At 42.5% G+C, this 17782-nt stretch overlaps 1 protein-coding gene across 1 annotated transcript in view; it reads right to left on the bottom strand.

Annotated features, from left to right (window-relative positions):
• LOC306750077 (syntaxin-binding protein 4) overlaps window positions 1-17782 on the bottom strand; it is a gene marked incomplete at both ends in the record, with an annotated part of 69191 nt that overhangs the window by 19644 nt on the left and 31765 nt on the right. The window contains 6 exons of the mRNA XM_079233468.1: window positions 1931-2072; window positions 5326-5458; window positions 6763-6842; window positions 10232-10306; window positions 10394-10463; window positions 12598-12693. Of these exons, the coding sequence (XP_079089594.1) occupies window positions 1931-2072; window positions 5326-5458; window positions 6763-6842; window positions 10232-10306; window positions 10394-10463; window positions 12598-12693 (596 nt within the window). The remainder of the gene's footprint in view (window positions 1-1930; window positions 2073-5325; window positions 5459-6762; window positions 6843-10231; window positions 10307-10393; window positions 10464-12597; window positions 12694-17782) is intronic.

The following is a 17782-nucleotide window of genomic DNA, read 5'->3' as shown; positions in this document are numbered from 1 at the left end:
CTGTGTGTTCCTCGCGTGCTCCCCACGTGTTCCCCGTTTGTTCCCTGTGTGTTCCCCGTGAGTTCCCTGTGTGTTCCCTGTGTGTTCCCCACATGTTCCCTGTGTGTTCCCCGTATGTTCCCTGTGTGTTCCCCGTTTGTTCCCTGTGTGTCCCCCGCATGGTCCCTGTGTGTTCCCCGTTTATTCCCTGTGTGTTCCCCGTTTGTTCCCTGTGTGTTCCCCGTATGTTCCCTGTGTGTTCCCCGTTTGTTCCCTGTGTGTTCCCCGCATGTTCCCTGTGTGTTCCCCGTTTGTTCCCTATGTGTTCCCCGTTTGTTCCCTGTGTGTTCCCCGCATGTTCCCTGTGTGTTCCCCGTTTGTTCCCTGTGTGTCCCCCGTTTGTTCCCTGTGTGTTGCCCGTGAGTGAGCCTGTCGACCGCTCTGTTTAGATATAGTGTTTTTTTAAGCCTTTTCTTGTTTTTTGTTAAATTAAATGTACTTTCGAACTGTTGAATCGGCATCCAGGTTCACTGCTTAAACCCTGTGACACACTTGGATGATTTAGCACTACTGACCGCTGCATCATGGGAAATTCAAAGCAACACAATCGCATCACCTGTGATGGCCTCCTTTCACCAGTTAGGATTAGAGTTAGTTAGATTTTTTATTTCACTGATCAGGTTTTAAGAACTTCATGGCCTGGCTACTATATTGCTAAATTACAGCAACTCTCCAAGCCTCATATCCACTGCAAGGAAGTTGTATTACCATTATGAGCCGGTATAAATAAATAAATATATATATATCTTAATTTATAGTTAAAAAGTTGCTTCACATTAAAAAAACAAAATAAAAGTAATAAAAGAGCAACATCCAAATTAAAATAGCAAAACCCAGAACACATAATAACTGAACTCTGGAGGCAGTGTCATAAAGCAGGTTTTGAGCCGGGCTTTAAAAGAAGCCACTGACTCAGCCTGCCTTATTTCCTCAGGAAGCCTCGGGGCTCTTATCCCCAAAGCTCGTCCCAATTAGTCTTCAGCCGAGAGACTGGAATAGAAGATAGAAGTATAGGATAGAAGAACTGAGATATATTGAGAAGTAAGACCATTTAGTGCCTTAAGTACTTATAAGAACCTTATAATCAAGTCTCAAATGTACAGGAAGCCGTGGAAAATGGAAAATGATAAACAGACAATTGGAGAGCGTAACGTTTGTTATTTTCAGTCTACATTACTATGGTTAATGTTACTTTAAGTTAATGTTTCTTTCAGCTATGGATACCTTCAGTTCATGTGTTACACTAATCTGAGGCCAAAGCTGCAGAGGTCTGCACCTCTGTCTCTTCTCTACCGCCCTCCATCTTGTCCACTTCATTTCCCTTAAAGTAGTCCCTCACTGCTGCATTGCATCCATCTCAGTCATGTTAACCTTAACCAGGTATCCTTGTGGTCCTCCAGTCCTCGTGTTACCATACTGTAGGGGATTTCTTATTTTAACCAATATCAATGGTAATGTGTGTGCTGGTTGCATAAGTCAGCAAGTATTTGCTAACATGTATTGTGTATGTATACATATATATATATATATATATATATATATATATATATATATATATATATATATATATATATATATATATATATATATATAAAAAAATACAGTGTGTGTCAAAAATAGTGTGCGCACTAATAACCACTAGTTGTCCAAAAGTCAATGAATGCAGCTTCACACGTACACTCCAGATTTAGTTAAATCCACTAATAATAGCACTAAAGCTTAAAAAGTATAAATTATATACTACCCGGATGACGGTTCATCATTTCAGACAATTCTGTGTTTATTTATCATGTCTTTGTCTACACAATAAAAACATCCTGGTCTGGCCCCTTTACAAATCCTAATGAGTTTCTTCTTCCTCTGTGAGTTCCAGGTGTGTTTGGGTTCTTACCCGGTGGCAGTCTCCTCCAGACAGGACTTCCTGAATGAAGACAGCCGGGCCGTCGGGCCGGTTGGACCCTCCTCCGATGGTGATGCCCAAACTGCTGGATCTCGCCAGTGAAATGAGCTGAATCACTCCTTCACCTGGATGACTGGGGACAGGAAGCCACACGGCCTCATCAATCTCTGAAGTTAAGGAAAAAGGCTGTGTGTGCTCTATTTTTCTGCATCAGTCAGGTTGATGTGATTTTTGCCACCAGGGGTGTGTCTCAGAATGACCTCAAATAACCTGTATTAGTCCTCCTTGGCATTACTGTCCTACTTCTGCACAGATATTGCATTTATTCAACACAATCAATCATTAACTTTGGAAACATCACGCATTTAGAAAGAACATTTTGTAGCCTACATTTAAGTTGAATCTGGTGCACTTTCAGAGCTAAATTAAGAGTCCAGTTGTAGAAAAAATGCTGTGCTCTATTAAACAATGACATTATACATATATGAATGCTGATGACGTGGCAAACACTCACAACGCATGGTGAACTTGTTCTAAGACGGTAGAATGGGTTGGGATTATGTTATTTTGAATGAAAGTTGACATTGTTTGAGATGTCTTTGTTGTAGTGCGACTACTTAACATTAACATCATAAACATGCCATAGCAGGCCTCATCATCAAACCTCCAGAAGCGATTGTGCTTTATGTTAAGCTTGGTGTCTGGTTTTTGCATTGACTGTCAGGAGACCGTTAGGATTGAGTTTCATGTTCATGAAGCACAATCCTAACGGTCTCCTGACAGACTAATTGATATAAAAGATGTTCCTTCATCTCAACTGCAGTAGAACACTTTGAACTAGTCCTTAAAATGTCAATAAGCGTAACAATGTCAAATGATTTTCTATCGGTGTCATGAATAATGGCCTTGACCTCAACCACAGCCCAGTGGAACCATTAGGACTTAATAAAGATGTCAGTTCATTTGATTACGCTGTCAAATAATAAAATAACGGTGTCACCAATAATTACCTTGACCTCAACTACAGTGGAACCAATTAAAATGTTCATTAATATGTCAACTCATGTTATAAGGCCAGTTTAACAACTACCTCGGTGATTTACTTTACTTTATGTGGTGGACAGGTAGCTTTATTTGTTGCTAAAGTAACCGCTAACTGCTGCTAACCGTAGCTCCCTTTAGCCGGTTATCACGGTTAGATGTTTTATTGGCTGACTGAGCCTCGGGGTGCCGGTAAACCACCTCGGCACTAGATTCACTGTCATCAAACCGGGAACTTGACACGTGAAAAATTAACAAATTACTTTTGTAAAAGCACATATCTTAATGTAGATGAAATGCAACAAGCAAGAAAGTGTTTTTGAAGTAAAGCATTGTCAGGATGAGGTTTGTCCTGTGTAAACAGTTCTTATATACACTCACCTAAAGGATTATTAGGAACACCATGCTAATACTGTGCTTGACCCCCTTTCGCCTTCAGAACTGCCTTAATTCTACGTGGCATTGATTCAACAAAGTGCTGAAAGCATTCTTTAGAAATGTTGGCCCATATTGATAGGATAGCGTCTTGCAGTTGATGGAGATTTGTGGGATGCACATCCAGGGCACGAAGCTCCCGTTCCACCACATCCCAAAGATGCTCTATTGGGTTGAGATCTGGTGACTGTGGGGGCCATTTCAGTACAGTGAACTCATCGTCATGTTCAAGAAACCAATTTGAAATGATTGGAGCTTTGTGACATGGTGCATTATCCTGCTGGAAGTAGCCATCAGAGGATGGGTACATGGTGGCCATAAAGGGATGGACATGGTCAGGAACAATGCTCAGGTAGGCCGTGGCATTTAAACGATACCCAATTGGCACTAAGGGGCCTAAAGTGTGCCAAGGAAACATCCCCCACACCATTACACCACCACCACCAGCCTGCACAGTGGTAACAAGGCATGATGGATCCATGTTCTCATCCTGTTTACGCCAAATTCTGACTCTACCATCTGAATGTCTCAACAGAAATCGAGACTCATCAGACCAGGCAACATTTTTTCAGTCTTCAACTGTCCAATTTTGATGAGCTTTTGCAAATTGCAGCCTCTTGTTCCTATTTGTAGTGGAGATGAGTGGTACCCGGTGGGGTCTTCTGCTGTTGGAGCCCATCCGCCTCAAGGTTGTGCGTGTTGTGGCTTCACAAATGCTTTGCTGCATACCTTTGTTTGGTTGTAACGAGTGGTTACTTCAGTCAAAGTTGCTCTTCTATCAGCTTGAATCAGTCGGCCCATTCTCCTCTGACCTCTAGCATCAACAAGGCATTTTCGCCCACAGGACTGCTGCATACTAGATGTTTTTCCCTTTTCACACCAATCTTCGTAAACCCTAGAAATGGTTGTGCGTGAAAATCCCAGTAACTGAGCAGATTGTGAAATACTCAGACCGGCCCGTCTGGCACCAACAACCATGCCACGCTCAAAATTGCTTAAATCACCTTTCTTTCCCATTCTGACATTCAGTTTGGAGTTCAGGAGATTGTCTTGACCAGGACCACACCCCTAAATGCATTGAAGCAACTGCCATGTGATTGGTTGATTAGATAATTGCATTAATGAGAAATTGAACAGGTGTTCCTAATAATCCTTTAGGTGAGTGTAATATATATATATATATATATATATATATATATATATATATATAGATCAGTGGCGGGCTGTGGTTTTGGTCTCTACGTCCGCTGTCTGTTTAGTTTAACAGCTGATCGCCACCGCAGAAGAAAAAACACAAAAAGCAGGAAACTTACCAGATGCTGTTCACTAAAGACAAAGTCCATCCGCTCTCCTTAAAAAAAAGTTCAGCAGCTGTTGTACAGTTTATCGGTGCGCTTCAGGTCCAGGGTGTGGACTGACACACTGACCAATCACAGCGCACGTTAAGGGTCACGCGGCCCTGTGGCAAAACACATGCTAGCAGGCCTTCTCATATAGTCTAATCTGCTCTCGAGTTCGTAGAGAAACAGAAGTGAAATGTGATTGGATGAGTGCTGTTAACCAGCGGCCTCACAGCGCCATGCAGGAGCTCAAGGCAACAGAGGAACAGAGGTGTGCAATGAGAAAATAAGCTAATAGGGAAAAATAATCATAATACATCTAGCACATTTGTGAAAAACAATTAAACTATAAAATAGCTAGGCAATAAAGTGTTTATGTACCATGTAATGTCAACTGCCCACCTACCAAGACAAATAATGTAATGACACGCATGAATACAAATCTACACAATAGTTTGTAAATCTATGTTTAGTATTTGCGTGCCACAACTTCCCGACTCAGCGTCTTTACAGCAGGAGATGTTGTAGTTGATGTGACTGTTTATGTGACTCCTGTAAAACGAAGCTTACCTGAGGGAGCGCAGCATGGGCCCACTGTTGTTGTACATGTTCTGAGAGCCGGCTGGGCTCAACAACAAAGGACTCTGGGAGCGAGACGAGGAACCGGATGATGTACTTTCCAGGTAGCGGCCTCCTTTGGGATCTGAAGAAAGAACCAAACCACACAACAGTGAGGACGGGCATTGAACCTGCGCTGTGGTAGAGGTGACACATCAACAATTGTCCAAATGGAAAAAGAGATGGCTTTAGATAGTGAGTTAAATAACTACCAACACTGTAAAGTCATTATTTTGATGAGGGGTAGTAAGCAAGCGTGATGGTCTGACGCACTTCTTCCACATTTCAGATGTACTGAAATAGAATTCTTCAACAATTTGCTGCTGCCACAGATGGCTCCACTTGCACTGAGGCTCTCCACCGAAAAAGTCTGTATGTTCCTGTTAAAACATTTCTTAAGCCTGAGTGACTCTAAGCACTGAATAATACCCAATGTGCTGACCAAACCAACTGCCGAGCAGCCAAATATGCCCCAGCATTTGTTTTTCTTTTATCCACAGCCTGGGGTGAACATCTGCTTCTTCCCTGTCCTCACATTCGTTCACACTGAATTCCAGCAGTATAGAAGGATGTTGTCATATGTGCTCGCACCATGTTTGTTTGTTAACATGAAGAGAGTCTGTTTGTTTGCATAAAATGATTATGACATTTCTCCATAAACAGTAAATGTGTGTTATACTCCATCATTTGTGCTGCGAATCCTAAAGGCTTCAAATTGTAGCATTTTGTTGCTCTTCTTTTGGTGGAGGAAGTTGTAAAATCTCCATGTGTCCTAGAGGTGTGTTCAGAGGTGGAACCGAGTTTATTTTACCGGTCGTCCAGACTCAAGTCAAGACCAACAATGATGAGGGCTACACTCCACAGTCTGTGCTTAGAGTCGGTAAATCATTCCAGTTATTTACCTTTCCCCACACTGAAGTGTATCGTTATATTAATCAGGAGTTAAACAAATAACTGTTACAATAATCTATAAACTAAATTAATTGAGAAAATAAAAACTTGTTCCCTGAAACTATGTGCTGTTATCACTACATCTAAACAAGTATTGCTTCTCCTTCTTCTCTATGATGACTCTTCAGAAACACGACAAACTATAAATCACAAAATACATTTGTGAGTTCTTGTTTTCTATGGATACGGATCCGCCCCCCAGGATGTAGCCTGATCCGCTGCACAGAGCAACCCTGCTCACGTGCTGATGCGTGCTTTAACACATCTGTACCAGCCGGCTGCCTCCTTCCCCACAGAGACAGATGTTGGCTATTGTGTAATGGACAACTGCACTTGTCATAAGTCATTTTTAAAGGCAGACTTACTCCATCCACCTTGAGGCTTAGTTCTCTTAGTACGCCCACATTACATTACAGTTACAGCTTCAAGACACCCCACCTTGCTGTATGGGAGAGTTGCGTGTTGATCCGGTGCTGCCATTAGATCCATACTTCTCCAGCAACTCAGCAAATTCTCTCCTATTCAGGGAAACCAAGAGAGAAACATTATTGGGATAAGAGATTGTCAGACAGAGACAGAGTCTGAGCCAGAACTAACCTGGAGTTGATGCCTACAAATAAAATATAATAGTTACGGAGAAATACAGCCTTTTAAATCATTACAGGGGTTTCATTTCAGTTAGGGTCAGCTATTCAGCAGCAAGGTCTGTGTGTATAGGTGCCAGAAGACCAGCCTGTCGGCAGGAGAGCGGCTACAGCAACTCTCATTCAGACAGCACAAACCAGGCTCACAGCGGTTTAAACTGCGTGGCGGCAGTAACTGAGATTTTGCTGATCCAGCACAGAGTCGAGTCCCCTGGGATCAGACCCCTGGGATCGGGGTCTGGCTGAATTAGAGCTAACTGCTAACAGAGGGTCCGTCTCCTGGAGCTGCCTCTCGCCCCATCCTGGTGGAGGGTCAGGGTGCTTTTTATTGGGTTGATTCTGCCACCTTGGATTTAATACAATAAACAAACTCAAATGTACCAACATGTACATGGGTCATGGATGTATCTTTTATAAACCTTCTATGTCCTAACATGTTAGACTGAGGACAGACTGGACGCTACAGGGACTCACTATCTCCTCGCCAGCAACAAGCGGTATTAGAAGACCGGACGGGCCGGGCGCTAGCTGGCTAGCTAGTTAGCTGGCTAGCAGTAGATAGCTCTACAGCACAAACACGGACCCATTTCACAAGTCAACCCTGTTACTTCTTCACATTCTTTTGATAATGTTACTTTTTTTCAGGTTTTAACTAAAAATCTTAAAAATGTGCACCTTAATGCATTAATAAAACTGGCCTTGGTATAATCCTAGAGTCCAAGACTAAGTCTAATTCATAGACATGGTTCATTTACATCTAAAACCTTTCAGAGTGTTGGGCACAAACATTTAGATCAAATACTCTCAATCTGTTATCAGTTTGGACATAATCATAACTAGGAAGCAGTCTTTATAATCTCACACATTCTCACACTATTTCTTTTCATCATTCATAGTTATCTCCCGCCTCTCCCTTCCACTGTACAAGAGTAAAGCCAAAATATAAAGCTGCCATCTTGAGCTTTTTTACGTTATTTGGAGTCAGATACTGCACGATAGTGATCAGAGAGGGTAGAGCTGCATTAGCCAATCACAAGCCGAGCACAGCCACCTAGCTGCTATGTTAGCACCACAGTAGCTGTTTGCCTAACTAACCATTCTATCTGTATCTGATCAACTTGTCTAAGCCCCACTGATATTCCATCAAGATGTCAGAACTAGCATGGAGCCCACACTGTCAGTACTGCTCTGCCTGAAGAACTATGAACTCAATTCAGAAAAAAAGACAAAGAAAGTTCTACAATATGTGTTTGAAGGATATATCCAGGATAGAAACTGGTTAAAAAGAAAAATATATAAGTACAGTTGTCCCTGACTATAACGCGGTTCACCTTTCGCGGCCTCGCTGTTTCGTGGATTCTTTTTAGTGTAATTTTGCATGCTTTTTTTTTACAGTGTACAGTATGAACGCGCATTGTGTTCTGCGTCCTGATTGGCTAAGGGACTGTACTGTACACCATTGTCAATCAATCTTCTCCGTGCAGTGTCTCCTCTACAGTACAGAATGCGTTCGGATAGCCAGATTTACATAAATGTTTAATTGCTGATTACTTCACAGATTTCGTCTATTGCGGGTTATTTTTAGAACGTATCCCCCGTGATAAACGAGGGACCACTGTATCACGATTACACAACGAGCTCCAAAACCAGCCTGAACATGAAGAACATCTAAAACCATTGCATGAGAGTCTATGAAGCAGAGCCGGATAGTTGTGAGACCCTCGTCAGAGGTGGTTGATGCTACGTTATGATGGGCCACCTCAACCATAAAGTTGTATTCAGCATTATATTTGTGTCTCAATACTGAGTGTAGAATGGGACATTTTAAGTCCAGGAAAAGATTTTTCCTACATTCTCACTCACTGAATTGTACTCCCTACTCTTAAAGTCCCTGCTGTGTGTTCACACTGTTGCTCTGTCAACATCAGCCATCTGTCTCTTGAGCTCTCCACAACACAGTCGATAGGATAGCTAGAACATCCGTTGCTGCTTCTGGTGTTGTTGTGGTTTTAGTGATTTGAGAAGGCTTTCCTGAGGTTATGAGAACAGCAACGTCATTTGATTTTCTTTACATGTTTAAAAGATGGCGCAGCTGCTAAGCGTGCAGCTATCGCTAAGCTAGTTCTGACTTGTTTTTATAAGAAGAACAGGAAGTCTGTTGAGGGGGAGTCAGAGACAGACGGCATAATCCCCTCTCCTCCCTCCCCTTCCATCCACTCCCCTCCAGCTCCGTCCTCTGCTCTGGGAGGGTAGTTAAAGCACAGAGCACGGATTAACTCATCTCGTCAGGAGCACAGCCCTAGGTTAAGCTCCTCAGTCGGCTGTCGTTCCACCACAAAGATGGGGAGGGTCCATTGCAAGAGTGCTAATCACCTCGAAATTACAAGACATTCAGTTCTAACCTTCATGAATCTTAGGATGCCCCTTTAGGCACAGTTCTACATATTCATATTAGGATCTGCACAATACATCCACAGTGTGCTCCTGGTGGCTGTCACCGTGCCATTACCACTGTTAGCCTCTCATTTCCTGCACGTATCCTCAAATCCTGCAAATCATGTCTGTGTCAGAGTCTCTTCACTGAGCGTAATACCTCGTGACAGACAGTATCCTATATTTCAGACGATAAGGTCAGACATGTTCATGTGTCTTGCTTTTTTAAATTCCAAATTCCCTAGAACCTTTGGCAACTTACAATTAAGGATCATGTTGTGTAGAAGGATAAGCAAAAGCAAATGTAATGTAATTTGTATTGTATACTGTTTTGGAGAGGACACATTTGTCATGGTTGTGTGAATAATTCATAATTTAACAGAAAACTTAATTCAGTCTTGTGGCGGGGGAAGGGGGGGGGGGGGAGTGTTTCGGCTCAGCTGCAGAGGGAGAGTGGAGGAGCGGCTCAGGGAACAGGTGCTGGGACGAGGTGTAATCAGCCTCAGCTGGGTTCAATTGGTGTGTGTGTCTCTCCCATATAAAACCCGGAGTAGTGACTGAGGAGGACAGAGAGAGCAGGTAGCAGAGGAAACGGCCAGACAGACAATACCTGCATACCTGTCATAGATAAAGATTATTACAAAACCGCCAACTACAGCGTGTCGCCCTCTTTGTGCTGCCCGAGACTCGCGGGGGTAAAGGGGATCGTTACAAGTATTTTGTAGCTTTTGTGGCCCTAAACAGAAGCCTGGTGGATCCCAGTACAGGCACTGGGAGAACCAGTGTGTAACATATCAAAGCACTGTTACGGTTATGGACACTTTGCTTACTTTGCTTCCTCGTCTCTGGCTATGAGAAGGCGCATGAGATTAGTTGCAGAGGCTCCTCTCAAGATGTCCACAGCTCTGCAAAACAAACGCACAGTTACATTATTGTATCTGCACCACCTCAGTCAAGCATGTGACACGAGCAGTAGCTCTTTACTGGACTACCTGTCACTGGTGACTCCCACTAGACTGTCCCCGTTCACCTCCAAGATCTGGTCCCCTGGCATCAGGTTTCCTGTCAGAGGTCAGAGAAAGGTCAGCTGGTCTTTAGTCCTTTGGTGCACAGTATCAGCTACAAGAAGAACTGGTAAAAGCTATAAACAAACCACACCATGGCCATGAGTACAGCGAGGCTGTGAAGGCGGACTAGTCGGCGTGAGAATGTTTAGTCGTGTTAGGAACACCTAAGAGCTTTTCAATTCACAAAAGAGGAATCTACTGGCGTGTTTTGTGTCGAAGAACAAAGCGTTACAATATTTTAAACTCTGTTAACCAGTTCTTATTTGAGGCATCGAACCAGAAACCCATTCAAAAAAGAGAACGAGGGAATTATGTAAATTAGATCATTATTTCGAAAATTGCAGTTCTTTAATTTGTATGGAATGAACTGACAATCAGATCTGTTATTGAGCAGTGATGAAGTGAGCTACTTTGTGAAAAGCTCTGCTGTTCTAACTGCTTAATAAAAAAAATCAAAGAATGTCAAGCTGTAATGATTTGAGTACAAACGGTTGCTATGCGCCCTATATCCATCATTCACAGAGAGGAAGTAGGCCATGCCAGTGTTGTGGTGCAATGAATTCATATGTACTGAGAAGTTTGTTCTGTCACTCCAGCTGCACTGTGTCCTTCTATTCCTAATGAGTTCATGAGACACATAGGGGTGTCTCTTTTAGGCGCTGTCGAATTACATGTGTCCTTGTGCACTAAAGGACAGCCAAGGTTTTGTGCAGGTAACGTGAAAGACAATTGTGTTTGGTTTCATGCAATATGTATTTGAAGGCGTTCTTGTAAAATGTGGGAGGAGAGAATGGACATTTCTACAAATAGCTGCTGCACCTGATTTATTGCCGCTGACTGACCACAAAATGTATTCAGTGTACAGCTACTTTACTCAAGATCACACCTACAGGAGCAGCGGGTAGACTTTTGTTACGCCCGTTTCCAGAAGTAAATGAACTCAATAAAGAATTCTAAAAGTTTCAAAAACTTCCCCTTAGGGATTTTCACAAGCCATTCAATCAATGATCTTTGTGTTGACGACAACGTTTCTCACATACACCTTTTTAAGAGAAGAAGAAGAAGGGAAGAATCCAGGTTTCAAAACCTTGTTTCAGTAAAGCGCCATGAAACACACACACACACACACACACACACACACACACACACACACTCTTGTTCTCCAACGACGGGAGTGAGATAATCATTCTCCTTCTTTGTCACCATCCCACACATAAACATCGCTTGACCAAAGTGTTCAATACTGGCTATACGTGTTTAAAGATGTGCCTCCTCTGTTGTGCTCTACACGTTGTGCTTTGTAAGAAGACGTCCTCTCATCTTAATCATACCCAACCCACAGCGGCACATGGAATAAGCAACCCAGCTAGTTTCTTTGTGCTTGTCTGGATCATTTGGCTTCCCTTCATCAGGCTCAGGAGGATATATCGCCCACGGCTTGAAAACTACCTTCACAAAGGTGCTCCACATTTTCCTGCAAGCCAATCAGAGCAGACTGGGCTTAAAGAGTAAACCCAGTAAAACAAACTAAAAGCATTACAGACAGATTCAGATTCAGTCTTTTGAATATTGAAGCATGAAACACGTTTCCAGTAGAAATCTCAAATACAAGTATGAACCTGAAAATGTCCCCTTTAAATATTCAGATTTAAAAAACCCACAACAACATAACTGCGTAGCCAATAACAAAACGTATTTTCTGTGTTCAACATAAAAGCGAATAAATAGAGTGAACGTCAGATAATCCCACTTTAAATTGGAACTCTGCAACACCTATTCAGTTGTTTGAGGAATAATCTAAATCATAATTTTAAGAAATACTGTTTCTATCAAGTGTGATCTTCGCAGCTTAATCTCACAGATACACAGCAGTTCCTGTGTGAGTGAGTGAACACAATGCTTGGCGGTGAATGGGACGCCCAATCGTCTCTGAGTGACACTGTTTGATTTGAACCACAAACACAGGATGGCAGTGAGGAGAGCTCACAGGACACGGCACCCTGAGCCGATCCACGGCAGCCTTTTACTGCCACCGGGTATTTTCTGCACTTCTGTCTTCTTTGGAGAATGGTGATCTTTGAATTGAAGACAATCAAGTAAAACGTACCACGGTGATATACGCTACTCACCATCACTCGATGCAAGGCCTCCTGGTAAAATCCGTTTGACGTAGACTCCAAACTCCTCTCCAGTTTGCTCCTTCACTCCACCAATCACTTTGATCCCTGTTGAGAAGAAACGTCACTTTGTCATTGTATGACATACAAACAAAATGAACTATGAAGTAACCGGCAAAAAGCCATAACCTCATGGATTACTGTATTTCCTTTAAACCCGGTAAAGAAACAAGTCGAGTATTAAATGCATTCTGAAGAAACTATTTGATTTGGCTGCTAAACAAAGCGGCGCGACCACTTGCAGAGCCTTTGCACACGCAGGACGTGATACGGTCATTTCTGGCACTCCGGCTTCACTAAGCCGGGTCTAAACTCCGCTTACATCAGCACTACATTACTGAAAATCACTATTTCAAGCTCCACTATGAAGAGCTGAAGAACTCCAGATGGATCAAATGCTAATTACAGTACATACATTAATAATAATAACTTGGCACAGATGGGAATTTCAATATTGTGATCTCAGGGGAGTGAGTGGAAGGTCATTTAGCGGCAGCTGCGATTGAATGTGCATACTGCTGACAGAAGAGGACTGGGAGGGTCATATAAGTAAACTCAAGCCTACTTAAACCTAACTGTCTGAGTTGTTGGTCAGTCAAATGGTAAATGGACTTGTAAAGATCTTCCGACCACTCAAAGCTCTTTAACACTACATGTCATCATTCACCCATTCACACCCTGATGGGAGGAGCTACCATGAAGGTGCCTCCTCTCATCAGGACTAACTCACATTCACACTCATTCTTACACCACAGGAACAGCCGGCGGGAGCAATTTGGGGTTAAGAAAAAAGGACAAATCGACACGAAGCGGAGCCGGGGATCAGACCACCGATCCTCTTGATTGAAGGACGACCCCCTCCACCACTGAGTCACAGTCACTCGTCAAGTTACTGTCAACCACGCTCTTTTCCTGAACCTAGCTCAGTGGTTTTGTTGCCTCAACCAAACGTCCTGTGGAGACAAGTGTATTCCTAAAAGAGGCTCCGCTTGTAGAGAGCTCTGCTGACAGCCTCCCTGAGACGTGCAGACCAGATGCAGAGTGTTTGAAGCTGGCTGCCACTGACCAAGCTGCATTATTGAATGCATTGGTGTGAGAACGTGTTGTCTGAACAGACACATTACAAGCTACAAAGACCACTGCTGTGATGTTGGATTGGATGAAGACAACCACAGCTGCAGAGCCTCGTCAAACTCATTCATTCAAACCCAGAAACAAGCGCTGAGGCACAAGCAACGGGCTCAAAGTCATCGTATGCGACACTTCATACAACCGGGCCAAACCCAAAGTGAAACTCACCAAGCTGTCTGGCTGCTCATCACTGTGTACATAGTTCTGTTAGCGGTTAGCATACAGACAAGTCTCTGGCTGCAGAGTAGCAGCTCTCAGCTGGGTATCACTAGCTGATGCACAGCTGAGAGCAGAGGAGGCCTGTGAGGAGTCTAGCTGAGGGAGGAGGCAGCATGCAGTCGTTGGCAGAATCAAACAGGTGATAGGAGCGGTTTTAAGGAAGTGTGAGTCACCGTAACTATGAGCGGTCCGACAGCATGCAGCCCTAAATGGAGACCCACATTATGATGCAGTTTGCTGCGACACAACGAGTGATCACAGGTGGGTGAATAGAGAAGTTAACGCGCAACCTCTCTCAGGCTTACTTACAACTGGCAGAGATAACTTAACACCAACTAGGTTCAATCCTAGAACTGCATATACGTCTAATCAGTCATCTTTTTTGTGCCATTACACCCAATCCCCCAGTCCCCTGTATCCCAAAATGATGATTGATCTAGATAAATAACAACAATATTTTAGTGTCATTCAACTAATGTCATCAAAAACAAACATTCTGCTAAGGTAGACTAATAACTATAATAACTATATATGTACATAGATAATAGTTGTTTGCCGCTGTATTGATGCTCTGAATATTGTGTAGAAAGTATAACAAACAACACAATGTGATGGAACATCATTGAACTGAACGAAGCCATTTGCACCTGTAGTAAGTATCATATGATTTAAGATGTACAATACATCCATCTGGTGTTACTACCGGGATATCAAGAGGGAAATCTGACATGAACTGCAGAGCCTACAGAAGGGTGGGACTTCTGTTAACCCTTTGTGTCAAGAATAAATAAATGAATCCAAACATGTGAGTGTGTGGATGGCCACGAGATGACGATGCCAATGCTGTTTGCAACACAAGATTTAGATTTCACTAAATAGTTTTTTCATTTACTACACATTATTGAAAAGTGATCACTATATTCCAGTGGCGGGCCAGGGATTTTCTACCTGCGTTTTCAGTGCCTCAGCTGAAATTCCTTATATGTGTAATGGATTTGGCAATAAACGGTTCTGATTCTGATCCAGTGAGCCAAGACCGGTAACCGCTCTGTTCTGCTAGCGTTCCACCACTGTGCTAGAAGTAAATAGCCTCTTCTTAACCATTGGACCAGGGCTCCCTCAGTGTGAGGCTGCTGTTGGCCTCTCACCACAGAGACAACATGGTAACACTAATTGGGTCTGAAGCCAAGTGGTGCGTTAATTACCGTCTCTTGGAAGAATGGGGTTATGAAGTTCCCCGTCTCAGTTCTCCCTCCCTTCACGCTTCTCTGAGGAAAAGAGTCTCTCGTTCTTTTGTTCTCCTCAGCCTCAAAGCCCTGTCCTCCCCGAGCCTATCTTCAGATAAGAAAAACATCATACTAATGCATAATATAAAAGACATGCCTCTCTCCCTCTTCAGAGGCACATTCTGTTTTCCAAATCATTATATCCTGCTCAAGAATCATCAAGGGCATGTTTGCCTCGCACGGATTACAAGTTCCAACACTCTGAGACCTTGTAAAGATCACAGCATTACATGTGATGGAAAAGGCACAGTTGCTTCTAAAAATGGTTTATAATAACCTAGATGATACATGTAAAATGGACTGTATTTATAGAGCACATGTTCTAACCACTCAAGGGTTTCAAGGGTTCAAGGATCATTTATTGTCATTATGCAACACAGGGATGCACAACCACATTCAGCAGGAGCCCTTTGTAACACAGAAAACACGACGACAAACAACAGTACATTCCTGAAGTACATTTTCTGAATTTGCATCATAAATCAATTATCTGGTCAGAAACACTTTCTCCATCAACTTTGACTTCATCAAAGTGTCGATTCAGACTGAAAAGTGCTTGTTTGACGCCCACTGGCGATGTTCCCTGTGCGCCATGCTGAGGTGGTGCAGCTTTCAGATGCATTAACAAAGAGATTAGCATGTGCTGTGCTAGGACACAGGACAGCGGTCTGCAGGCTGCAGGTGGACAACAGACACTCTGCTGCCGGGAGGCGTCAGGAGTTCAGTGCGGTGGTCTTTAGGCTTTATGTTTCAGAACAGCATGTACACTTGCACATGCTCAGGTTGGACAACTATAAGCTGCTTTGCTTCTTACCTGTGTGCTGCTTAAACACAGGTACACACACACACACACACACACACACACACACACACCTCAGCAATTCTGACACCTAAGACAACTGTGATGTGTCAAACTGTAACGGTGTAATTGGGTAGCACTTTATAATAACTACACACTATTTAGCATTAGTAAAGCATGAATAAACACATAATTCATCATTTATAAAGCATTATTCCAACATGAACACTCATTAGTAACTCATTAGTATGCAATTCATAAACACAGTTATACATGTTTCATTCTTGATTAATAAGCTTTGATTTATAAATGATGGATTCCCCATTTGTAAATGAAGTATTCAGGACTTATAGATGATTAATAAGATCATTTGTAAAGTGTTAGTGAATGATAAAAAATGAATAATTCAAGTAGTTAATAGTCGTTAGTTAAGTATTAGTTAAGCATGTTCTGTGACCTCATCTAAAGTGAAGACTATCTATGCTTTATAAAGCATTTATAAGCAGTGCCTCAAAGCTAGCAGAAGAAAAAAAACAACAATGATGAATTCAGTGTTTATTCATGCTTTACTAATGCCAGATAATGTGTACTTATTATAAAGCTGTGATTGATATTGATGGGTGAGTGAATGTGTCTGATGCATTAAAGTACAGTATAGATGGAGAGACACAATGAATCCCACCATTTAAATTTGCTTAATATTGCACATCGACTGCTCATTACGATGACATATACCGTATATGAATTACATAATGCATGCATGTCTGAGGGCAGTCGTTCTGAATTGTTATTTTAAGCCTATGAAAGCCCATCAGATGCCATTATATTCATAATTCAGCACTGGTATAGAATCCATTCTTCACAGTCTTATAGTCTACTCAGTTATAGTGGAACGTGTATACGTCAGAAAGCTATGCATGCAGTATATTGCTAACTATAGAAACTTGCTAAAACATAGCTATCACAACAGCAAGCCTGTACCATCCCATCATCATTTTAGTATCAGCCAAGTCATCCTTTGACGTGCTGAAATCTAACAGGCCTCTGGTTTAGTTTCATATTGTGGTGCCGATTGTTTCCCCACGCGGTGGGCGGGGCTTCACTTGTAGACACGAGCTCCACCAGTGTGATGCTACGGATAAAAACAACAGCAGCTCCCTGCATGCTTAACCCAGCTGAGTTAAGTGGGTTAGGGCTTTGCCTCGTGACCTACTTCTCCTGCTCGGCTACCGTTCTGATACTTAACAAGGATACCTACACTGCAGAGAAAATCCCTTAAAAAGTGGGACTTCAATTATTTCAGCTATTCAAAGTCAGACTCCATTGCCAGATAGCGGAGGATGATTGAGCAGGGCGGCATACATTATGTTGTTAGTATTAGCTGAGCATGGGATTTGGATTTAAATGAATAAATAAATGTATTTCTGCATTAATGAACGATCTAACATAGTAGACTTTTACTTTTGCCACACCACTTATACCCAACTAACTTACAAACTAACAACAGCAGGAGCACATGGGTGTTGAGTGGGGAAAAAGACAATGGCCACCAGAACCATGACGAATGGACCATCAGAATCAGAATCAGAAACCGTTTATTGCCAGGAATGTTTGCACAAACGAGGAATTTAGTTAGGCGGAAGGTGCATACATTAGACATTAGACATTAGACGAGACAAACAACAATCAACGACAGCAACAG

Source organism: Taurulus bubalis (assembly GCF_910589615.1).
Source record: "Taurulus bubalis genome assembly, chromosome: 17".
NCBI classification, from domain to species: Eukaryota; Metazoa; Chordata; class Actinopteri; order Perciformes; family Cottidae; genus Taurulus; species Taurulus bubalis.
The sequence above is the reverse complement of the archived record's forward strand: the minus strand, read 5'-3'. Positions and strand labels throughout refer to the sequence as shown.